Source organism: Crocodylus porosus, unplaced genomic scaffold (assembly GCF_001723895.1).
Source record: "Crocodylus porosus isolate Cpor-Errol unplaced genomic scaffold, CroPor_comp1, whole genome shotgun sequence".
Taxonomy (NCBI): domain Eukaryota; kingdom Metazoa; phylum Chordata; order Crocodylia; family Crocodylidae; genus Crocodylus; species Crocodylus porosus.
Genome location: NW_017728920.1, coordinates 857,224 through 882,851, shown reverse-complemented (window position 1 = coordinate 882,851; position 25,628 = coordinate 857,224). Strand labels below are relative to the sequence as shown.

Sequence of the window (25,628 nt, the reverse complement as noted above, 5' to 3'; positions counted from 1 at the left end):
TGGGGCAGGAGCTGCACAGCCAGGGTGGAGCATGGGAAGGAGCCATGAGTACCTTATCTGGGGGTTGCAGGGAGCGGGTGGTGGTTCCCGCCACTCTGTTATGAGCAGCTCCGCAGATTGAGGCCACCCCAGAAGGGGTCGGACTGTTCCCCCAGAGCTGCATGCTGGGTGAGGGTGGGCTGCCACTGTGGGCTGGGGCCAGGGCTGTACCAGGCTCTTCCTGGTGTTGGGGCTGGACTGGAACTGCACTCAAGGTGGGTAGCAGTGGCACTGGGAGAGGGACTACGATGAATATTTGTTGCGGCTGCAGCCCCTCCGTCCCCCCAGCACTGCCACTGCCCACCCTGGTTATGCAGCACCTGCCCCTGCCCCACTCCCTCCTTTATTGCTGGGGCCTTGATCTGCTCCTTGATGCCCCCTCCCACTCCTTCCCCCACAACAGACTTACCAGCCGGACACTGCTCTCCATGCTGCCTGGCTGCATATCAGAATCAGACTAATATTGGCTGATATGGCTCATTAAAAATAGGCCATCAGTATTGGCCCAAAATTCTCTATTGGTGCACCCCCAACAATTTATACTTTAACTTCATAAACTCAGAGAAGTAGGGCTGAAAGGGACATTTAAGCCAACTCAGGGATCAGACATGTGACCTTGTCATTATTAGCAACATGGTGTAACCAACTGAGCTGAACAGTTGCTTTTTGAACTGTTAGAAATATATCTAGAAAGACCTGGCAGATGAGAAATGCCATTCCTGTCAGCAGTGGCGATGCGTAGGGGGTGCATGGGGGTGCGCGCTGGCTGGTGCACCCCCTGACGGCAGGGGGGGCAGGCAAGAGCACTGATGCCATCTCTGAGATTTGCCAGCTGGGGAGTGCTCCAGGAGAAGTGGTTCCCTCCCCCCCGCACCCGATCTCACTGACAAGGAAGTGCCAGAACACCCTCCCCTCCCCCCCTTGGCAGGATTGGCTGGGGGGGGATTCCCCCCTCCCTTTGGCTGACTGCCTGCTGGGGGGACAGGTGCTCCCCCTGACTCAAGAGGCACCAGTTGCCCATGCCTGTCAGAGAAACTGTGTAAAATTATGAGAAGGTAGGGATCATGGGAGCAGAAGGAGATCAGTTTGTTAGCAAAACACCCTTTTCCATCAGTAACAATTTCTAGTGTCACTACAGCTCTTTATAATTGGTACCAGTTAACTGTTTGTTTACCATGTTGCTTTTTCAAAATGTCTTGAGGTAGCTAGTGTATACTGTGTATATAACTGCTTGTGTACATGCATCTGAACTTTGACCGTTATAAATAGTTAAAGTAGTGCATCACCAGTATCTTTTTATTGGTGCTTTGCATTAAATATTTGTATGGAGCCATCAGAACTGAGGTTTTGTTACCAGTTTTAAGTTCTGTTGCTGCAAATGACAGTTTCTGTAATGTTCCCTAGCTTTATTTCTCTCCTTACATTTTATGGCCAGTAGGGGGAGGTACGGGCTACCCCAGTGTTTTGTTTTTATCTCTACTTAACTTGGATTTCAGAACTTGGCTATTATAATGTCTTGTTTACAGGGCTAGAAGTAATCTTGCATCTTAACTCTAATACCTTGTCATAATTTACTTGGGCAGTAAATGTATATGCTGTGATCCAGCCAGTTGACTTCTAAAAATGTTATCCTGTTTTGACTATAGTAAATATGTTTAGGCTTTCATTTTAAAACAGTTGAACAGACAGACAGTCCAGTAGTTATGTAAGTATGGCTCAAAACTGAAGTGTTTAGATGATTAGTTTGTTGGTCAGATGGAGGGGAAGAAGGAACATAATGGAGCTTTAATCAGCAAACATTTGGCTGTTTTAGATACCATCTGTGTTAACTTTTTTGTGATGGATTTTTTGAATTGCCAGGTAAATGAAACTGAGTTTTAAAGCCTGAAATGCAAATGTATTGGTATTTTTTTTCTCAGACAACAGTACTGTGTGCAAGACTGAGTTTTTATAAGAGATTTGGGTATTGTTATTGAAGTGTGTATAAACTATAGAAGATTTTCAAGTAAAATGCAGATCATCTCATAACTTGCATTTTTAATATGTGGTTTATGTGAGGTTTTGTAACTAGTATAATCCATATGTATCTCAGTATGCAGCAACAAATTATTAAAAGTCTAATAGAATGTAGAAGTTGTTTGAGCATTGTTTTTACAAAATACACAAGTACTTGTTTATGATTTTTTTTAAACAAAACTGGCAGGTATGTTTCATTTTTTTTTCTTTTTTTACAAAGTTTTGAGTTAATTCTTAACACACTTGAAATATACAACACTATGCACTATAGTTGTAAACAGCACAAATTATGAGATGAAAAAATTGAGGTTAATTGGGGGTGCTCACTATGACCCACTATCCTTGAAATCAATGGCTTAATCTCCTGCTGATTTTAGTGTTTAAGTTCAGCTGTTGTAAACTGTGTCTAATAAGGGACAGCTTTCTAAAACATTGATATCTGCTTAACTGCTGACACAAATGTTGTTTCAATTACTGTGCAAAAGCAAGGTTTACTCAGTTTTTATTAAATTGGGAAAATGAAGAGAACTGTATTTGAGATGAAGGAATTTAATAAAATAGTATAGAAGTATAATGCTTCTTCCTTTGTTTCCTTTTTGCTTCCTCATTTAGGTGTGAAAAGAAAACCATTCTCTAAATGCCAACCAGTTGAACTGATGAATCATTTTAAACTACTGTGATAGAAAACTTGTAGGTAAATCTGGTACAGAAATATATTTAGTAGTTCTGGCATCAGATACCAACTTGCAAATCTGAGCCACTGTCTGGAATTACTATTCAATGTGTGGATTCTATCTGCCCTGTCTGGGCATTTATAAAGATTGCAGCTTTTGGTCAAGGGCTGTGCTGTTTGTTGGACATTGCATTCACACAGGCGGCTGTCCAAGATGTTTATCTAGTGAAGTCTTCTTTTAAAGTAGGGTTACCATATTTCCAGTTTTAAAAAAGAGGACACCTGTGGGGGCCTAATATGATTGGGGGGGGCAGTGATATGCCTGTGCCTCTGCCCCTCACTTGCAAGGCACAGCCCCCACGCCCCTCACTCCCAAGCTACAGCCGCCCCCCCCCAGCCCTGCTGCAACCCTGGTGCCAGCAGGCACCCACCCCACTCACCTGCATATTCATGTGCCTGCATGCCCCCTTCCCCCACAGTCCCCAAGCCCTGGCCTTACGTGCCTGCAACTGCTGGGGCTTGCAAGCAGATGCACGTGATACCCAGACTTCTAATTGTCCTTCCCCTGCTCTCTGCAGCCCCAAGCAGCTCCTTGCTGGGGCAACCTGCGAAATGCCAGGAAAACTTCAGTGCTGAGCAGAGGCAGAGCAGAATCCCAGACATTTGTTGATATTTTTTTTAAAAACCTCTTGGACGTAAATGGGAGGACCCAAAAAGAGGACATGTCCAGAAAAACCTGGATGTATGGTAACCCTATTTAAAGTATCTGTATCCAGATCTCAGTCCGTTAAGCTTGACGCACACTTCTCTGTTAGTCATGTCCAATGGGGGACTCATTTGGTGTTGATATAAAATACTGTAGGAATAGATCTGACCCTTCCCAGTAGTTGATTTACTCTATTACTGCCTATAGATTTGGCTCAGCATCCCCACTCTTCCAGGAGCTTGTGGACTTCATGTACAAATCGCTTACAATTTTTTAAGCCTCTTAAATCTCCATCTGTTCAGGTCTTCAGTTAACAGTCGATGCAGCAGGTGATTTTTGTCATCTCTTGTCGTCTTTCCTAGTAATGATCTTAGGGTCTGTCTTCTTATATCACTTGGATCAAATGCCTGAGAGTACAGGGTGTACATCTGTGTGTGTGTGTAAGCTGCGCAGTCTGTTATAAGTGTCAGTGTACTGTTAAGTATAGCATTAAGCTTTTTAGTGCAACAACTTCTGGACCACACAGGAGCATAATATTCTGCTGGGGCATATACCATTGCAAGTGCAGTGGTTTTGAGTGCTGGCTAAACATCTCAAATGAGTTACCCATGCAGAGACTATATTGAGGGGTATTTGTTTTGTTTGTAATGCATTTATTTATTAACAGAGATTATTTTGTCTGAAATTTGTTACAATGATAAATAATGTTTTTGTTGTTTGTATCTGGGTTGCTTGGGACTATTGACACACAGTAAATCCAGAGTAGGTTCTTAATAATTCAGTTTCTGCAACAGGTAACCAGGTAGCTGAGCAAAGGTGTATAGTTGCTGCAGTACTGATGAGTTGTGAGCAGCATCCTACCATGACCAGCGGTTTTAAAGTGAGTAATAATGGCCTACATTTTTTCCAGGATTTAAAGTAGAGTTGCTAGAAGGTTAATGGTTCTGTTTCATGACAACTGAAAAGGCTGCAGCATATTGTTTTGTTCTATTCTGTCATCAGACATAATGGTCAGGTTTTTTATGTGGGTCTTTATTAGGGCAGAAGTGACTAGGGAGCCCCATGAATCGCAGAAATCTCTGATGAAAACTTTCTCAAGATTGCTACACCCTGGAATATTCTGGCTTAGAAACATGTTTTGAAGAAAATAGTTGGTTTACTACAGTAAACCCACCTCAGACATCTACATGTGCAAGGATGCGGGAGCAGCTCCTGGCAGCAGTCTGCTCCTGACTGTATTTAAAAAAAAAAAAAGTTTATTTGCAGTCTTGCTTTAATTGTCCAGGTGTGGGGAAGAATTGAAGTCTACCTCCTGTTGAAATGAATATGGTGATAAGTTGAAAAATTGACCAAGTTAAAGCTAACTGTGTTTATAAAATGTTCTTAATGGGAACCTCTTGTATCCAAGTTTCCAGATCCAGGGTAATGGATCCTCATCCTTGACTGTTGCAAAGAAGTAGAATGAAACTCTATCGCTGGTTCAGGAAGGAAATCTCATTATTCTGAAGATCTTCTGAATTGGCTGTCTTTGTCCATAAAGCAGGCTGGCATTGCAGAGTTCCCTGCTACAGTGCAATCATTAAATAAAAAAAAAGGAATAGAAATACTAAGTTTGGCACTTCATAGAGATCCTGGTTTGGCTCTAGGTTTTATTTTGCTGCATCAGCTCTGCTTTGTTGTTCTTCCTTGGCTTGATGAGTTGACCTTTCAGATGTGGTAGACCAACCTCAAAGGAAAATGGGAAGTTAGTTTCTGGAGAGCTTGTTTAATTACTTTTGAAGAGCATGTGGCTATAGTTTTCTATGTTGCTGTGATATCAAAAAGCTCCATGAAAATTCATTGAGGTCCTGACTTTGTGGCTAAATCTGTGCTGTACTGACTCTTCAGTTCAAAGTGGACTTAAATGGCTAGCCATGGCTAGTTGCCACTCTGCAGGGAAACATTTGTTTGGTAGAAAGCTGCCAAAAGCATTGCCATAGGGTAAATATATTAATACTAGAGTAGGAATATTTTGGAGTAGGGCTGTGGCAGATTAGCTTTGTACCAAATGCAGTTCTCCGTTATTAGAAATGTGCCGTTGCAGATCAGAGTTATACATTGTGGTCAAGCAGCTGTAAGCATCATGAAGTCAAAATAGCTTCTTGATAAATCCTCTGTATCTACCATATCTGATTTCTGCTCATGTGTGGTGCAGAATTTACACTTAAAACTTTAGAGGTAGTGGACATGTAGTTTACCCATAAATAGTAACTTGGCTACTATTCCAGAAAATGCCATCTGCTTTAAGGTGATAGATCCCAAAATGTTTAAGTCTGAGGTACTTTTTCTTTCTTTTCCAATGAATGTATTCCTGTGCGCAGTGCATATAGATGTATTAGCTTTGATCTTTCATTTCTTTTATCTTGCACATTTTGTAGAGCAGGGGTGTCCAATTTGTAATAGTAGGGGGTTGCACAGCCCTGTGGGCTGCAGACATTTGGGACGTGCTTCAGGGGTTCCACATCCTTTCCATAGGCAGTTTGGACTCTGCTCCATCCTGAAGATCCTGAACAGCACAGGTCCCTCCCTGCCCTTCACCACTATACTGCCCCCAGAAGTTAAGGTAGGAACTAGAGCCCCTGGCTACCACAGCAGCAGGATGAATGGGAGGAGTGGTGGCCAGATGAAAGCCCACGGGCATCATGTTAACGTGTCATGGGCCATCGGTTGGACAACCCCGCTGTAGAGGCTTAGAGTAGATGTGGGGTTTTTTGGGTATTTTTTGTTTCTCTCCTCCCCTTCCCCAAGTATAGACTGGTCAAGGTCAAATTATAGTGACCAGCCCAAGAATAGTTTAATGTACTCTATTTATTTGCATACCACACGTACCTTTTTCCACCAAATCAGCCCCCCAGCATTGTGCTGCATGCCTTAAATAAGGAAGCTGTTTTTTCCTCTTTGGAAAAGAAGCAAGCCTGGAGGCACTGTGCTTGCCATGCAGCTGGCAAGGTGGTTGCTGCTTGTGTCTGGCTTTGCATGCTGAAGGGGTGCAGTCCTGTGTTAACAATCTCACAGCCATAGCTATTGGCTGAGCTCTGAAGATTGTTCCTAAAGCAGCAAGTTAGTAAGTTACTGGTAGTATCTTGATGAGGCTTGTGGTGTAGAAACAATACTTTATTTGCAAGAGCTTCATGTAAAGAGTTATTTACAGAACAGCAGTGCAAATCCTGTTCCTGCCCTTTCAAGGTCTGGGGCCTAACTTTGTGTGACATGAAGTAAGTCCTGAGAACATAAAATGTCCAGGAAGTGTGGCGTCCCAGGAGACCTGGAATTCTAGGGTGGAGCAAATAAGTTTATGAACAAGCTGGGTAAGTGGGGGCAGTGTGAGCTGGAAGTTGACAGTGTTGCAGAAGGTAAAGTGGGGAGTATAAGATGAGAGAGAAGATTAGTGATGACAATATGGAATGAGCAAGAGTGTTGATTCAGGACTGAAGATCAAACAAGAAGGGGTGAGGGGAAGTGAAGTGGCAAGCAAAGAGGGCAGTGGGCCATCATCAGTTTGGGAAATAAAGATGCTGTGGATAAAGGTGGGAGTTTGTGAAGGGAAGGTTAACCAGATGCCTCAGTATGAGGGAGGGTGAATAGGAGACAGATGTAGGATGCCTGCCAAAGGATTTGGAAACATCTGAAGCCCCAGGTGGGGTGGAGGATGTTTGCTGGTAGTAGGGCCACTTATGGTTCTTGACTGACTCTCACAGATATGGAGTTGATTTGGCTTGGAACATGAAAAATTATCTTAAAAAAAAAAAAGAAGAAAGATGGAGGGGGAGGGAATGTAGTAAGAGTTTTGAGGAGGAGGAAAAGTAAGTGGAATGGGTGGTGAAGATGTTGAAGAAGGCCAAATGGAAGAAGATATCCCAGGGTCCCTCCCTTTCCGTTTATGCATAATGAAGGAAAGCAGCAATGATAGGCTACAATAAGAAAAAAGAACTGTGGGAGGTAGTCCAGGTAGGGAATTCAGGTTTCAGTAACTTACAGGATAATGTTAGTTGTGGTGATTTTTGAGATTGAGCCGACATTTTGGAAGGAAGAGAGGATGGAGTAATGGTGAAATCAAAGAACAGAAAAGGTAGGAATTGAAGAAGAACATTGTGTTCTTGTAGGTTAAAAAAAAAAGAAACAGGATGCAGAAGATGGGATACAAGCGGTCAGAGGACTGAAGGGAGAAGTGTATGTTTATTAACTACTAACTTACATGAGTGAGTGAGTGAGTGTGTGTGTGTGTGTGTACATTTTACACACACACACACACACACACACACACACACACACACACACACACACACACAATATAATCAACCTTAAGTGTTGCTCTCAATCTCTCTGCCCATTTGTTATGTTGTAGCTCTCACCACATCTGCATGCAGTCTGCTTTTTAATTTCTAGGACTCCTCTTGAAGACCAGTCTTGTCTCCTTTTTTGCTTGTCTATAAATGTGAGCAGCAGAGATAGGTGGTTAGGTGCAGAAAGGCAGGAACAGGAAATTATTGCTAGCGAGCTTCCTGAGTTTGCAGCCTCCAGTGCCAGATGAGTTCCAAATACACTGCAGGAACAGGGAGACTGGGAGGCCAGCTTGATCTCAGATCTTGACGTTCAAGAGTTCTGTGTCGGGCTGTTTTGCCCCAGGGGTCAAATGTGAGGCTTTCGCTGCATATAGTTGGTGGATTTGACTTGGGGGTAGTAAAAAGTCTGTTCTTAAATATCAGCATAGACACACTGTAATACAAAATGTCTAGACAGAAAATAACTTTACACTCATAAAATGAACTCAAGTTAAAAAAGAGACAAAATTCTGCCAGAAAAGAGCAGTTAAGCTTGCAGTAGCAGTGAGAAGAAATTCTTGTTCCAGAAATCACTCGCTGTACTTCAGCAGGGTGTGGCTGAGAGATGGGAGCTGCTAAAGAAATAAAGCCCGTTTCCTTTCAAAAGTTTGTATAATTAGAGTTGTTCTTAAATAATCAGAACATCAGACATTTTCTCTTTCTGGCAGCATTTGAAAAGTTAATTAAGCTTTTATCATAATTCAGGAAAGTGAACTGCATTGATTACACTGGTATATTTTTAAACTATAACTATATTTAAAAACATACTCTTTAATGCATAACACCATATAAAATATTTGCACTTTTCAGAGAGATGCTAGCTTGTTTGGGGAATGAGAGATTATTTTATGAGAAGCTACTCAAAGCTCAGCTTGTTCAGCCTAACAATCTGAAGACAGAAGGAGTGTGATTACACTCTCTAAATATAATCTGGGAAGAAAAGCTATTTAAGCTAATGGACAACATTGGCACAAGAACAAATGGGTGTAAGCTGGCTGTGAATGAATGTCAGCTGGAAATTAGAATAAGGTTTCCTTATCATTAGAGAAGAGAGGCTATAAAACAGCCTTACAATAGGGGTAGTAATGGCAAGAAACCCAATTGGCTTTAGGATGGAGCATAATCAGTTTATGAAAGGGTTCCATAGTTTAATTCCGTGCAATAGCAAGGCACTTTCACTTTGTTCCAAATGATTTTGCTTGATGTCTAAACAGTGATTGTTATATTAATTGTTCTATGGATAAAAAGATAGAGAGAAATCATGTGTGTACACAAATTGGCAATTTCTTTCAATTATTGCAAATTTACTATGTTGTAAGCTTGATTCATGGTTGGTGTTTGTTTCTCTTAAGTCATGGATTTTTTTTTGTGTCAAACACAGCTATATTTGATTCTTTTGCCAAATTAAATGCCAGAGAAGTTTTCTTCTAACTGCTGCCTGGGGTTCCTAGGAGTGTCATCTATTTATTCCATGGTACCCAAATATAAATTGTATAACTTATATAAATTCTGCAGTTAAATTATTTATTTCAAAATGTGATTGTGTATATTTATATCTGTACATATTAATTTTTTTTGTCTTGTTTCATTTTTCCAGGTATATGTGGAATTTGATGACCTTGAATGGGAAAAACGCGAGTGGGTTAAAGTGTATGAAGATTTTGCAACCTTCTTGGTGGAATACCAGCTGGTCTGGGCAAAAAGAAAGGACCCAAGCCAGACTCAGGGATCAAAGATCAAACAAATTCAATGGCCTGCATTGGTAAGACATTTGAATAGTAGCATTTATCAAGCTGTTTTAACCTGTATAACATAGAATGCTACTAGGAAGTTGTCTTATTTCACTTCAGTTACTTTGAAGTTGGTGGTTAATTTTTTTTTTTTCCCCCGCCCCCCCAAACTCTTTTCAGTTTTGAGGTTCATCAAGCCCATGTTGAAAGGGTTAGCAGCATGTTGTAGTGCTACATGGAGGATTGGAGTTCTTTAGGTAAAAACTTGTACTCCAGACTTTGTGACCCAAGTGGGATTGGGAGAGACTGTCATTTTCCTCAGGAAGGTAGCAGCAGAGCTAGGAATTTGCATAAAAGTCTACAGCATTGGTCTCCAAACTTCTGAAAAGTGAAGATAATTTTTTGAATGAAGTAAAGGGCAAGCCAGAATCTACTACACTCTTCTCTGCCCCCCCCCCCCCCCCCCCCCCCCCGACTAACCTGCAGATCGAGGCCTCTGCAGTAAGGGAGTGAGTGGGGCCCAGGCTGGGCTGGAGGAGGGTTGGAGCCCAGGCGGCTTGTCGAGACACGCAGGGGGGCTCCTGCCACTGCATGCACCTTGATGGAGACCCAGGAGGGCATGTGCCCCATCCCGATCTTTGCGCAGGGCAAGGCAGTTGCTGTTGTGCACTGGGCTTGGTGCGCAGATGCCTAGCCCTGGACACAGATCAGCCCTGGTCTGTGCTGGGGTGCATGTAGTGGTGGGAACCTCCCTCTTCCCCCCCCCCCCAATGTGCCTAGACAAGCTGCCCAGGCTCTGACCTTCCTTCAGCCCAGCCAGAGTCCCGGTGGTAGGGGGCATGGAGAGGGATTGTCCCACTCACCCAGCACAGCTCCAGCAGCAGGGGTTGCAGCTCAGCCCAGCTATGTGTGTCCTGCTGCTCCTGGATTGTGTTCTGCCGCTTACTGTTGTGGAGCCTCTGATGATCAATTTCAGTCTTGGGGAGGTTAGTTCCCCACAGACTGAGATCCAACTGTCAGGGGCTCCCCGATCAACCAGCTAGTCACCACTGGTCTAGAGAGATGGTGAATGCAAAGTTTCAATGTACAGGCAACCCCCGCTTAACACGGTTTCAGTTAGCGCTATTTTGCTATAGCGCACATTTAGAATTGATACCCGATTCCGCTGAGCACTCAGCCAGTTTCACTGTAGCGCTCAGTGGAATTGGTGTTTTGGCAGGCAGGCAGGGAAAAGTGGCGGTGATGGCAGCAAGTGGAAGGTGAGTGGGTGGGCAGGCATGAGGGCCCAGGGCGGGATGGCAGAAGCACGGGCCCAGGCTGGCACATGGTGTCAGAGCAGGCCGGGGGTAAAGACAAGTGGCTGCAAAAGAAGGGAGGAGTGCAGGACCCAAGCCACTGGCTGGGGTGAGGGGCCTGCACCCAGGGTGGGGGGAAGGATCATGGGGCCTGCGCTGGTGTGGGGCCCATGTCTGGGCCAGTGGAAGTCCGCACCCAGATCAGGGTGGCAGAAGCACCGGTGCCTGGGCTGGAGCAGGCAGGGGGGTTGAGAGAAACAGTGGCGACAAAGACAAGAAGTATGAGGCCTGTGCCAGTGCCTGGCAGCGGGGGCCGGTGTTCAGAGTGGGGTGGCAGTAGTGCCAGTGCCCAGGCTGGCTAGTGGGGCCAGAGGGGCCGGCAGGCAGGTGAGGGGGGTGGGGAGAAGTGGCAGAAGTGAGAAGCAGCAAGGGGGAGCTGGGTATGAGCATGGGACCCATGCCAGTGCCCAGGGCCAGGACTGGCAGGGGTCCAGAGCAGGGCAGCTGGAGTACAGGCCTGGGCTGGTACGTGGGGCTGGAGCACTGGCAGGTGGGGAGAGGCAGTGGCAGGCAGTAACCAATTAATCTCTATTTACATTCATTTCTATGGGGGAATGAGTTTTGTTTAGCATGGTTTTGCTTAGCACTCGGTTTTTCTGGAACCAATTAAGAGCACTAATCTGGGGTTGCCTATATTCATCCTCATGCCTCTGCCTCTGGAATGATGCCTAGATGCTGAAGCAGCTGAGAAACTAAGGGAAATATTCTCCCTGTTTAGTAGGAAACTACAGTTTTGCTGACAGACCCTCAGAGTTTATCAGATTCTGATGGGATCATCTGCAAAGGAATAGACTTTGATCCCTTTCTTCCTGCAGAAGACTTCAACTAGCCAAATACAAAAGGAGAACTGCAACAAATGTGTCAGTGTGATGAAGTCATGTAGATGCTTGTTCAGTCGTGATTGATTTCAGTCTTCAGCTGGAGGGTTTTTTTGGCTATTGAAAATTTAGTTTTGACTTGTCTTGATAAAGCTATGGTTTTCTTTTTTTTCTGGTTTTGGCCATAATCTTGTATATCTAGTCACTCAGACTTGTCCCCTCGTGCTTTTCTCCGCAATAGATGTCTTTTTTGATTTAGTTTTCTGACTGTAGTGTTCACTGGACCAAAAGAGTGTTCAGCTTAGCAAGTTCTGGAAAATATCATTTGTGAAAGTGGCACAGGAATTGTTCAGGATGGACTGGTTGGTCTGGTTCTTTGTTCAGGCTAAGATGGCTCAAGGTTACAAAAAAAAATGACAATGAGGCTCTGAGTGCAGGGTTGTCCTGCTGCTGCTGCTGCAGCAGCTTTGGGAGAATTCTATTTCTCAACAAAACAAGCAGGCCATTGAATGGAACCTGTACTTCTTCAGGCATTAAGTTTTTTGGTAAAACTGGATGTTTCTTTGGGTCAAACAAGTTTCTATTTCTTTGTTAGAATACATACCTTCTTAATATGTCTATGAGTGCTTGCGTTGACAGTCAACTCTGGCTGATTTGCCACTTTAAGGAGAATGCAGATAATGGCATGTTATTGAATGGCAGGGTAGGGGGATGGGAGTGAAGTAATGCTGCTGGGGAATCGGAACAAAGCTAGTTTAAGCAATAGTGGCATATTAACTAGAGTTTGCTGTATTCAGCATCCTCACAGCTCTGAACACATCCTTCTTGCTGTGTATTTACTTGAATCTAAGGCTAGCCCCCGCCCCTAACATAGGGGAGGAAAGGTAGCTGCTGCAATTCTAGTCCTAATGTAGGCTCAGGGCCAGAGTCAGAGCTCCAGCAGACTCCTGCCCTCTTCGTGCCCCCCCCCCCCCGCTTGCCCTTTGCAGCTTGTGCCCCTTCCCCTTTACTGTCAGATGCCCCTTAGCTGCAGCTTGGGCCATGGAGCTTGTGGAAGTGGTGTCCCATGCCTGGCCAGTCAGCAGCACTGATACTGCTGCGTGGCCAGCAGGGACTGCACTTCTACATGCTGTAGTGCTATGTTCCAGGAGGGAACAGAGCCTGAGCAACTTTTGACAACAAGGGGTGGGGAGGGGAAGAGGCAAAGACTGGGGTGTGGGGGAAAAGGGCAGAAATTTTCGGGGAAGGGACAGAGGCTATGGGGAGCTAGGGAGTAGGGGGTGCCAGTGGCAGGGCAGACAGAAAGGCTGCAAGGGGAAGAAGTAGGGGGGCAGAGGGCAAGGAGGCCATCTGATCCCTCCACAAACCTTATGACCCTCCCTTCCCACTTTCCCTGTTGTAGTAGTGAGGGGCGGGGGCACAAATTTAAGAAAACCCTCCAATAATTGGATTCTATACTGGAAAATTATAAAAATTATAAATTTTTATATATAGAATCTAATTATCAGGGTGTCAACTTAATATTGGAGTAAATGGAGTATTTTGCTTTCATTCTATCCCAAGTACTTTAAGGAGCTTCCCTGTCCTTTTATGGGACTTTACAAGGCTATTTCTCTTTGAATTGTGCCTTTGATTTGAGGGTGAGATGGAAACATTCATAGTGATTTCCTTCATCATGTATGCAGACCTGATCCTGAAGGGAACAGATGCTTAGAATTCAGTCCCAGACTCAGGCTTGTTGGGAGCGACTGCTTCATGCAGTGGGTGATATAATGACTTGTTTTAATCCATTGTTGTTATGTACCGATGGCAAGTGTGTCTGCAGCCTATCCCAAGGTTGCCATTTGCTCAAGCTAAGCAGGCTACTACTACCTGCTCCCCTGCTATATTGTAGTGAGGTGCAGCAATAGCATGGTCTTGCACGCTGATATAAGAGTAATATAAATTATGTTAATGAGAATGTTTAAGATACTGGGTGAGTTAAGGAAGAGGTTTAGGGGACAAACTTTTTGTTCTTCGTAGCACACCTTTTCACCCATGATACTAGGAAAGAGTGCCTCTCCAATAATAATTCTGGTTAAGGAACTAAAACAGTGGGTGCTACTGTTTCTGGCATGCATACCACAAGCTAAGCCCCACTTGCTCCTTGAGTATCACTCCAATCCCCATTCCGTAGAGGCTGTATGGGCCACTTGTGATGCATGTGCTGTGGGTTGGTCAGCACTGTTCTAAAGAGTTCACTAAATGGGCCAGATCTTCTATTCAGACCCTTTTTAAATCCAGATTTGAAGGACTTTGTAAATGTTAGAGAAATTTATAAATTTAGATTGAGTGCCACCATTACAAACAAAAACTTTTTGTCTGTCACTTGCATAGCTTTGAAGGAAAAGAACTTGTGGCCTGTAATCACCTAGCCTTAAGTCAGGAGTGAGAAGGGAAACATCCAGCAGAATGTTTGTGGACATTGGGTCAAGAAAAATGTTCATTTTGCTTATATACTTAGCTTCCTCTTTTGATAACTTGTCAACACCCTTATGCAGTAGAACAGAAGCCTGACATAAGACCAAAGTAGGGCCTGCTGACCATATCTTAATGCAGACAAGACGGTAAAGTTAGGATTGGGAAAACAGTGAGAAGATGAGAGTGAAATTTTTATAAATAAAGGAATGTCAGTCCTTCTGTAAATAAAACTCTGATCAGGATTGCTACATTCAGTGCTATGTCTGAATGACCAAATTAGTTATAAGTGCAGCTTTTTTCTGAGTCACTTTCTCTCATGCATTTAAAACACTGCAGAGTTAAATACCCTAATGTTAAATACCAGAAGCAAGACTTCCTGTACAATTTTAGTTTAGTTCCCTACAGGCTTGTGCATTATTGTATAATCTTTAAAAACATTGTATGCATTTCCTTTAAGACCCTGTCCTATTTGTATTAGATTCATCATCTTGTTTATTTACTCTTAATCAGTATGGCCTCATTCCTTATTTGCTGCACACCACTGAACCCTAGCTCTGAAGATGGAATTATTCATTTCCTCACACTCCACACTGTAGTATCTGAGTATTTTACAAGTACTAGGGAATTTATTTTCATAACACCCCTAAGAAATGTGGATTCTAGCTTCATTTCACAGTTGAGGGTTCTCTGAAGCATACTTAGTCAATGATTTCTTTTATTTTTTAATAGTCCGTTTGTGAACATACAGGACGTGATATGTAACTAATAGGTTCAAAACAAGTTCTGTTAACTTCAGTTGCAGGTGTGAATGCTCAGTGCTTCCGTAAATCAAAATGCAGGAGCTCAAATCAGGCTCCCAGAAAATGAGGAATGAACCCTTAGCGGCCAACCTATTATCGGATGGAGACCGCTTAGCAAAAGTAAGCATAGACTCTATCCAGGGTAGGATTCATATATTTCATCACAAGACCATCTCATTCAGTAAATAACTTCCAACTTTTGTAGTAAATGAGGCAGGGCTCCTTCATTCACTACATAGCCCTCATTGATTCCCAGAATATTGCCCAGTGTGTGCATGGAAGAATGAGAAAACACTTTCAAAGGGAAATAGCCATTATTTGCACAAGTACTTATGTTGCCTTTTCTATAATTGCTCAAAGGAGTGAGAGGTTTTTTTTCCAGCATCTAGCCCATAAATAGTTTTACTACTTTAAAAAAAGGGTATGTAAGTAGCCTTGATTCTATCACTTCTAAACAGTTTGTGCTTTACTTTGCAACCTTAACTTTTTTGTGATTATTTTGTGTAGGTTCCTAAGGTGTGTTTTTGTTTTGTTTTTTAAGCATTGAAAATACATTCTGTCATGTGGCATCATTCTTACTCAGTGAGTTGTCGGCAGAGTTATCAGCAGTAACTGATAACAATAAATTATTACTATTAAATCATTTGTGTTACTATAGCACTTAAGTTCTGAACATGAACCAGGAACCCATTGTGCTAAATAAGCAAACAGAAAATAAAAAGTCTCTACATGAGAGAGCTTATAATTTAAGTATGATATAAAAGACCCTCAGTGGAGACAGGCAAATGAGAAAAGCACATGGTAACATTGAGAGTGTTGATCAGCATGACAGGCAATGGTGCTAGCACACCAGTCTTTTGTATCAGGTAAAAAGAGGATAATGAAGCAACTCTGTAGATTCTGAAGGGGAGTGTGACAAGTGTAAAAGTGCATATTTGAAAATTTAATAAGTTATAGACTGAGGCAAGAGTTGATTACTGTATAATACAGGTGGATAGGTAGAACGGAAGCTGGCTGTGAAGGGCCTTGAAGTTAAGTGAAGCAGCTTATAATAGATGCAATAGGAAATGAAGAGCTAATGGAAGAATTTTAAAGAGTGAACTGGTCTTAGAAGTTAGGCAAATGTTCTCTCTAGCAATATATTGTGAATATGTATGATGAAGATTGCATTTGTCTGGGTTGCAGGAAAAGAAGTTGTGGTAATTGAGTTGCAAGATGAAAGATGAAGCTGTGTGTGAATTGATAAGTACCATTGTATGTTAAAGATATTAAGATGAAAGACTGCAGCTTCAGACAGTTTAGATGTGGAGACATTGGAAGTAAGAGTTAAAGGTGATGCTTAGTTGATGGTGTTGAGTGGTAGGGAGGTGGGTGGGTGAGAGGGATGACAAATTAAGTGTTTGGTCACAGCTGTGTTTTGTTGGAGGTGATGAGTAGACATCTGTGAGAAGTTAGATGGACTAAGATTTTATGTTAAACAGAAGGAAGTAGAGCTACGGTTTGTCAGCATAGAAATAGTAATTGAACTTGTATTTGCAGATTAAATTACTTGGATATAAGGTGTGGGGGGGAGTGGGGAAATGAAAGGAAGAAAAGCACTTGAATCATCAGAGAAATTTGGAGGGGAGATATGGAAGATGTTGTGATGGATCAAATGGAGAAGTCAAGCAACCACTAGGAGATAACAATGTCATGGAAGCTTAGGAAGGACAAGATTTTAAGCAGCAACATAATTAATTGTGTTGAATGGTGGCTGACAGAATGAGGACTGAGTACTGTTTTTTGTTTCTGTTAAGAAGAGGTCATTAAACTACAGTTTTAGTAGAAGGCCAGGTATGGAAGCTGGATTGAGACTCTAGAATCAAAACAGAAGAAAGGAATTTCAGACAACTGTTGTGGATGGAATATATAGTTATCTTGGAAATACAAGAATGATGGAAGGGGGTTACAAGTCAAAAGCCAAATATGGTCAAGTGTGATTTTTCAGGTGGGTAGGGCGAAGCTTCACTTCCAGGTGCACTAAGGAAAGAGCCAAGAGAAAGTAAGAAATGTACTAGTTGGAAAAAAGAGAGAGAGAGATCTGTGGTCACTGGGAAAATTAAAAAGGTTGAAGGGGAAAACAGACAAGCTTTTTGGTGCCTCTGACTAGAGGTGGGAAGGGGAGAGAGATTTTTACCTCCTCTCTCATATTACTCCCCCACCACCACCAGTATCCCCCAATCCAAATTTCTCTTGGCAGAAAGTAGTGAGATTCTGAAAGAATGAGGTGGCATCAAGAGGAGAAAAGGGTTTTGGGTGAGTTTAATGTGGTGAAAATGTAGTTGGGATTGAGCAATAAGAATTAAGCTAAGTTGGAGAAGTAGTTTAGTTGGGAAGGATAGCAGAACTGAAGGAGGAATTCATAGTGGAAAAAGTTTACCAGTTCCACTAGTAGAGATCAGACCAACACTGGAGGAAGATGGGCATTTTTTGCCTTTTCACAGGTATTTGCTGACAACAGAGGAAAGATGAGCTCCGGGAATCTTGGGTTCCATTCCCAGGTCTGAAGGTTAGTATGCACTGCTGGATACAGTCTTCTACCAATCCACTTCAATCTGTCACTCTTCTGTTACTGTCATTTACCCCATCCATCTCAATTCCTCAGACTTCTCATTCCAGTCCTGATAACATTATCCACTAAATCCTACTTTCCTTTTATTTCTTGTTGTTGTTTCTTCAGCCAGCCAATCCTAATCCTCAACTACTCATCCAACTTATTTTTGCTTTTTTTTCTTTTTCCTTTCCCCTACTCCCCACCTACCCTGATGAAGCCTTCAGTTCTTATTTCCTGGGCTCATCATCTAGTATGCTTCTCCCTTTTGCTCGCTTGGCTCCTTATCAGGGTCTGTCTTTGACAAGTGAGATCCACTTCTCCTGGATCTCAGTCCAAGATACTTTAACTTCCACCTCCATCTTTTCATTTACCTATTGTTTCTCAGCCCCAGTTTTCTCGTGGAGTTACTTAGCCAGTCTGCCTCCAACTGACAGTCCCATTTTCTGTCTTCTCCTTAATCCATACTTCCCCCACAACTTGCAGTGGTTTGGCTGTTGTCTCATCTGCAGCCTCTTCCGTGCTTCTTGGAAGTTTCCCAGTTTTCCAATCAGGTGCCTAACCAAACAGCCCATGACTACCCAAAAGCTCAGTTGTAGGGAAGTCTTACTTGGCCCCAGACTCAAGAATTACAAGTCTAGAATAAACACACACAGGGAATTTAACAGCAAAACTTCAAGTCTTTGAGTAAGCACAAATCTGATTTATATTTTTCTAGAGGTTTATAACTTTGTTTATGGCAGGGGGGTTGTTTTATTTTTGCTTTGTTTTGTTTTTATTTTCAAAAAGATTGCAAAAGGTACATCTCTGCAAGGAAGACCAACCCCTACCAAATTCCATGTCTCCAAAGTGTGGTAGTGCTAAATCTTTAAAGAAAAAAATGGGGCCTTTAAAAGAAAGGATTGCCAGAATTTAATATGGGCATAATACATTTTTTTCCTCTGATCTCATTCTTGGAAATGACAAACTACTTTTAGCTGAATTTTTTTCTGTGTAGCTCAAGGTAGATATCCAATAAGGAAAAGTTATGCCCAAACAGTTTTTTGGCAAAGTTCTTGTAAGCAATTAAAAATGAGGACTTACAGGAAGTGTTGGACAAGCTTAGTAATAGGTAGTGCTACCATTCTTTGTCACCAAAAGATTGAATTATATAATGTGTTCTGTGCTGAGTTATCTGTTAGTATAATTTTGAACTTGAAGCATTTTTAAAAAGAAGTAACAGTTTTGAACATTTAAACTATGTGGGATGGAGAATTAGTTAGATGTTAATGTGTTGGTTTAATATTTTTTTTACTAGATGCTGTTTTGTGAAATGCTGAGAGCTTGGAAGTATACATAGAAGTAAAGTAATATTGCTTTTCAGGTTTGGCTGTAAATGAATTAGAGTTCAAGTATTCAGGAAATAAAGAATATAGAACATTCTGTAAGAGCTGATTCGCATAGTTCAGAAGAAATCCATGGTCCTTAATATTCTGTCAGGATAGATATTCTGAAGTCAGAAAACAAACAGAATGTTTAATTTTATTCAAAGGAGAATTTTTTTCACTTTTTTTTCATTTTTCCAAATTAAAATGACTTCTATCCACATTATACAGTTTGTATTGCAAATTAAATTGGCCAATTATCTACAAATTTTCTAATTCACTTTGAAGGTGGATTAAGTTAATTGCAAATTGAGTTAGTATGGACTGATTTTTATACCAATAGTAGCAGTCCTCCAGCTTCTATTGCAAGCTGCTTTGCATGACCCTGTCACCAAAATCAGCCTGTCTGTTTACTTGTGCCCCCTCCCCTCATTACTTTAGGATTCCATTTGCTGGATGTCACTTTCTGTTTATGTGTATTGCACAGGCGAGATTTGGTCCCTTTGCAGTTAGTCCATCTGCAGTAGCAGACCTTAGCAGTATAGAACTTTTAAAGCCATGCTATACCACACCTCATTCAGAGATCCTGGGTCTCTGGGGAGAGGGGAATCCCTGCAATAAATGGGCAAGTGAAGCCATCACTAGACAAATGGCCAACAAGGGTGACTTATACTCCAACAAAAGCAAGGACCTCAGGTATATAAGAAAGCCAAGTACAAAAAGATCATCAAACATGTTCTGTCACTCCTTATGGTGAAGAGTGGAACTGGATGCTACTTTATCCTGGACACTTGAACCTGATTTATGGTGAACATGCTAGAAGCAATTAAAGAGACAGTGGACCTTCTGGCCACCTAGAAACCTGAGGAACCAGGATCTCTTCCTTATAAAAGGATATGAGACAGAGACCCTAAAGCCACCCACTGAACATCTGTACAGCCCTGGAGATGAAACATCAACTAGTAAGTATCTTTTATTCTATATTGATGTTTTAGTAGTAATACAAATTATGAAATGGAGTTAGGGTATGCTCTAGAACCTGTGCAACCATTTGGTCAGAAATAAACTTAGGAGTCTTCAAGCTTTTAGCTCTGTAGTCCTCCAGCCCCACATGGAGAACATTTGGTTCCACATACTGGGGAGGGGAGGGGGTGGTAGTATTTGTCTGTAAAGTATATTGCTGTCCTAAGAATAGAGTTTGCTGTCCCTGGCCAAGGCGGCATTTACTTTAAATTCTTCTTCTCATCTCTTTCCTTGTCCCAGGTGACTAATGTGAAATCCCCTGCTCTGGTCATATTCTTTAAATGCCCACTTCCTTCCATTATAGAAACACAAATAATAAAAGCTTATAAAAAAAAATGTTTCTTGAAATGCAACTTTCATTTAAAAAATCCTAGCAAAACTAGTTCACCTTTGATAATTGCCTGTTTATGAATTAAAGATTAGTTATAGATATTTTATAGGTAGTTATAGATATTTTAGCATAGTGAGAGATTTCACATTTTAGCAATTCATTGACCACAGAGTTTCTGAACAATTATTTTGGAACTATGTTTTGTTATGCACTTTCTGTATATCTTCTGGGGAAATCAATTAAAATTTAAAACAAAGATATTGTGTTTTTGACGCATGTTGTGTGGCCCAGCAACTTTATTCATTCTTACATATGTTGTAAGGTCTTCTAGTTCTGTGGCACTTTGGGAGACATTCAAGTAATGAATATCACTACATAACATGTGAGTTTGCCCTTCTGCTTTTTTGTTTTTAAACAAGTCCCTTCTTTTCTTCCCAGTTACTGCATTTCACAGTGTGTAAGTTGAGTTTTGAAGCCAAATTTTTAAATCCTGAGATTCAACCATGTAGCATCCCTTGCAAGTGGTGCTGCCTGGACTCCTGGTTGCTCCGTGTGAGCTGGGGCAGTACCCAGCCCACTGGCATCCTGCCTGGCTGGCCCTGGGGGGTCCCACTGCCACAAAGGGAAGACCAGGCCCCCGTGCAGCTCAGGGGCTGCTCAGCTTGCCAGTAGCTCACCCCACCCCCAGCCCCAGGCCAGGCGGGGAGGCTCCACAACAGGAAGGATTGGGCCCTTCGCCACGTCTGCTTGAAAGCAGGCTTCTGCAGCTGGCAGTTCATTTGGTGCTGTTTGGGAAGCACAGAGTGTTTGGGCTGCGGGGGGCTAGAGGTGTCAGGCAGGGCCTGATGAAAGCAGAAGTAGCAAGGGCCTGATCCTGCTTTTGGCAAATCCTCCCTGCCTGCCCTGTGGTCGGGGGCTGAGCTGCTGGCTGCCTGGGCAGTCCCTGAACTGGGGGGGCACGGTCCTTTCCTCTGCAGTGGCGGCACCCCCAGGACCAGCCAAGTGGGCTACGAGCAGGCCATGGGCTGCCTGAGCTTCAGGAGCCTGATCTGATGTTCTGGGAACCCACCAGCATGCCACCTCTCCCACAAGCCTGCCCAGGCTTCCAGTGCCTCACACACTGACGCAAGGTTGACTTATACAATAGATCTACAAAAATCCTAACTTTGTTGTACACAAATATGGAGGAAACTTGTACACTGTGTCAACCTATACAGTGTAAAATATGGTACCTAGGTCAGCATAGCATCCTCCGAATAAAGGACCACCTGCAGGGAGTTGTAATTACTAACCAGCCTTCTTGCACCGAACCACTTCCCTGAATTTCTGCTTCCGTTTGTTTCCCTGAGTACCACTGTATCACATGGAGTAACAGCAAATCACTAGACCTTGCTGTTCCTCAGACCACAGAAGAATAACATTAATTGTAACAAAGTTTCTAAGCATGGGTGAAATAACATGAAACAAGGCTTATAATCTTCATGGTATCCCAAGACTGGAAAGGAAGTGAGGATGGCATTTCAAATTTGATTTAAAGAAGTATGCTGTGGCTGCCATACAGCCTGAACAAAAAATAACTGCTTGTTAATTTTTCTCCACTGCTACAGTTCCTGCACCTGAAGCACTGGGACTCTTGGGTGAAACCATTATCCAGGGCCTAACACCTGTGTTCTCAGGGGTGGGGAAAAGAAACACTGGATGAGCAAGACAGTTCAGAGAGCAGCCAGCCCCTCTGAAGAGATCAAAGGCAACCAAATACCAGACTTGGGAAGGAAAGGAGAAAGATGCAGCTAAACAGAGTTGACTCAACAGAACCTTGCAGTGACCTGGATCACTGATTTGACTTTAAAATATTATGGAAAAGGATGCATATGTGCAGAAGCAAGTCTTGGAGGTGACGCATTGTTTTTCTGGAGGGCATGCCACTGGAACTTTTCCAAAGAGCACAGCAGCCTTGGTATTTCAGAGTTGGAGAACATTGTTTACTGAGAGTAACAGGTCTCTCTGCAGAGCCTTCTAATGGCAAACCTCCCACCCTCCCCCCAGCCCCCACATGCCCCAGCAAAGCAAGAAGAGCAAATTGTGGCAACCAATTATTGGCTACTTAAACCCAAATGAGGGCTTTCCCCCCAAGGCATTTAACACATCAAGGGACAACAGCCAAGAAGAAAAATGGATGCATGCTCAGCTGTTAGCATGACAGCTCATGGATGTGCTGTTAACCCTTTAACTCTCCATAGAATATATACCACAGCATTGTTTGTTCTAAAGCTTCCCTTGTTTTATGGTGTTGGTGAATATCAGCAATCTTAAATAGTTCTGTTTACTTAAATTTTTATTTGCATTATTTTTCAATAAAGATTATTTTTGCAAAAAAAAAAAAAAGACTTGTTTCACAAAGGTACATTTCCAGCTATAAATACACCACCCTTTTAATGCTGCTCAAAGCATTTTAAAATTGAGAAATTCATTCTGTTGTAAATCTATATGTACATGCTAATGATTAGGCTAGAATTTTCTAGTGTAAGTCTGTCATGTCATACTAAAATTTTTCAGTTTCTAGTGATCACACCAGTTTTGCAATACAATCATGTCCCAGATTGAAATGTGGTGGTATGTGAATGAAGCTGCTTGATCCTCCACACAATGAAAGAAAAGTCCTCGAGTGCATAGAGCTCCACATCAGGACAGTGCTCCATAGATACCCATTAGATCACTATGCACTTACTCCAGATAAAGTTTGTGCTGTAACCTCTCTCATTGTTACCCTTGTATGGTTCTTCTGATTAGTTCCGTAAGTAGCTTACATTCAACTTTATGCATACCAGCCACAGCCTTTTCCCTAAGGTAAAATGCTTCAGGCATTCATGCATCTTCCAGGCAACACCTTCCAGGTTGAAGTGATTTTACCCTAAGGCTACTTCACGTAAAAGTTCTATCACTTACAGGGTATTTAGAGTCCAAAATAAACATGAAAAAATCTGAACTCTTCTAGCCCTTCTAGGCTCAATCCTTGACATACTCTTTAGCTCTCAGGCTGTGTCTGGGCTTGGGCCAGTGTAAGTTAGTCATGGGGGGGCCCAGACAAAGTAGTTGTCCTCTGCAAAGCCTATTTTCTGCTGGTATATTCTGATAGGAAGCCATCTTCCTCAGTCCTGGATACAAAACCAGGTGGACTGTCAACTCCTCGTTCAATGACTGAAACCTGTCTCTAGGTGTTATTGGGTAATGCTGAATAGCTTCTGCATACTTAGTAACTTTTTTGACTTGTAGGTAGAGGGGGGAAGTCTATCTGTAAGAATTTTTTATCTTGCAGTGGCAGTGCTCCTTCAGAGGGGTTGAAACCAGAAGAGAGAGATGAACAAGCTGGTTCCTCCTGACCTGGGTGGTGCTAAACTCAGCAACAGAAGTGACAGCATGGGCTGAGCTGCCAATGGGTGGGGATGGGAGTAGAGAAATAACTAGTTCTCCAAGCCTGGTGCATTGGGGTTTGATGCTGGTAAAAATCAAGAAAGAAAGGTAAGTTGATGGGGCAACTCATCTCTGCAGTCCTGCTCTCAACACCACTGAGCTGTGGCACTGTGGGATCCAAGAGAGAATGAAGTCGGTCTTCATGAGTTGTGTAGTAGATGTTGGAAAGCAGCTACTACTTTAGGCTACAGAGCTCAGTGATAAGGTGACAGAAGCTCATAAATCGCTGCTACTCCAGAGGGACAAGAAAAATGTATTAATTTGGCTATGCAGTTGAACATAAGCTCCCTTGTCTCCTCAGCCTCCGTGTCTCTCCCTTTTGGCTTTTTTGATGATTGTGGAGCTGCAGACCTGATTCTAGTAAAGACTGCAATGAGTTGCAAGGTGGATGAAGGTATCTTGTGAACTGATCTGGCATATAGGCCATGTCTCTGAAATGGACTCATGTATTTCAGTTTTAAAGAGGCTTAATTAAAATAGTTTTAGATGTTTTCTGCAAAAGGTAAAGAAATCCTTTATCCAGATACTCTTCCAGAGTTAATACAATTGGTCATAATGCCCGTAATCTCCCCCACTTACTCCTGTTTTCCTTGCAACTATTCCAGGAACCTCTCCAGAAGCACTGGAAAGGAGTGACTGTTAGGTTAATTAGCATTAGCTTTGATGGACCAAACAAGGAAATGAGCTGATGTGAAAAGTGTCTTTGGCTACTCATATCAGTTGTATATTTCTAGAATAGCATTAATCATTTCTCTTTTACCACGTCTTTGGTCCTGTTGTGTCATTCTGTACGGGCAGTGTTCTGTATTTGGGAAAAGTATTTAAAACTGAATGATTTAAAGGTTTACCATCCCCAAGCAGAAACCACTTATGCTAGCAGACGTTGCAAGATTTCAGTTATGCTAGAATATAAATCAAAATAGGATAACATAATGTAACAAAAGACTGTCTTGGATTCCTACATTCCTTCTGAGTGATGTTCATAGCTTCACAAGTGGGTTTTTAGGGTGTGTGGATAATAAATAATTCCTTGTACCTTTCTCTTTGTCCTCTGTGCTAATTTCTGATAGGATCCACAGAAAAAGTAAAACCCTTCCTAGTAGTGCTCTTGCACGTTTCAAAGGTCATTCTGATAAACCTTCTCTTTTGAAAGTCGTTGCCCATCTTGACTTGTTGGGTGGGAGGGGGGGCATATAACTAGATTCCAATGGTGTTATTTACCTCCGATTTTAATTCATAGTAAAGTTGCTCTGTGGCAAGGAGTAGTGATATGACTAGCTGTATCAAGCTTACTGTCTGTAATAGCCCCTATCATGATATGGACAATCTGCATTGGCCAAACTTCTACCTTGAGATAAAGTTGATTGGGAAGCAGACACAGAGTAAGCTAGTGTAATTTATAGTGATTTGCAGTTATTACTCATTTTCTGAGGAGTGAATGTCCCCAGAGTCAACTGACTTAAACTAACGTGAAGCTGTGTATTGTTATATCTGCTCCTCCAGTACAGGGATTTTCAACAAGTGTATCCGTTCTGTCTCAGAGTTTCAGCTCATGTATCCCTTTATATTTTTTTCTTGTTTTTAAGCGGGGGGGCCAGATTGAGGCCCCCACGTTGAGGGAGGGAGTGGGGCTGGGGCAGGTGCTGCACAGCTTGGGTGGAACGTGGGATGGAGCTGCGAGCAGTTTGTGTGTGGGAGGCAGCTCCAGCTGCTGCATGCACCGTGGGAGGGCGTGCCCCTGGATCTGCATGTGGGGTGGGCTGCTGCTGCAGGCTGAGGCTATGCTGGGCTCTTTGAAGCTGGGGCTGGGGCTGGGCCAGGCTGTGCCTGGGATGGGCAGCAGTGCTGAGAGGGCGGCTACAGAAGGGGCTGCAGCCACTCCAGAATTTGC

The 25,628-nt window shown here is 42.7% G+C and overlaps 1 protein-coding gene and 1 long non-coding RNA gene across 2 annotated transcripts in view; both read left to right on the top strand.

The window, feature by feature from the left end:
- JMJD1C (jumonji domain containing 1C) overlaps positions 1-25,628 on the top strand; it is a 253,332-nt gene that overhangs the window by 84,407 nt on the left and 143,297 nt on the right. Inside the window, exon 2 of the mRNA XM_019538464.1 lies at positions 9,393-9,557. Within this exon, the coding sequence (XP_019394009.1) occupies positions 9,393-9,557 (165 nt within the window). The remainder of the gene's footprint in view (positions 1-9,392; positions 9,558-25,628) is intronic.
- On the top strand, positions 19,671-22,636 carry LOC109312436. Its single transcript, XR_002101812.1, has 2 exons — positions 19,671-19,874; positions 21,874-22,636. It is a non-coding gene; the product is annotated as an uncharacterized LOC109312436 (long non-coding RNA).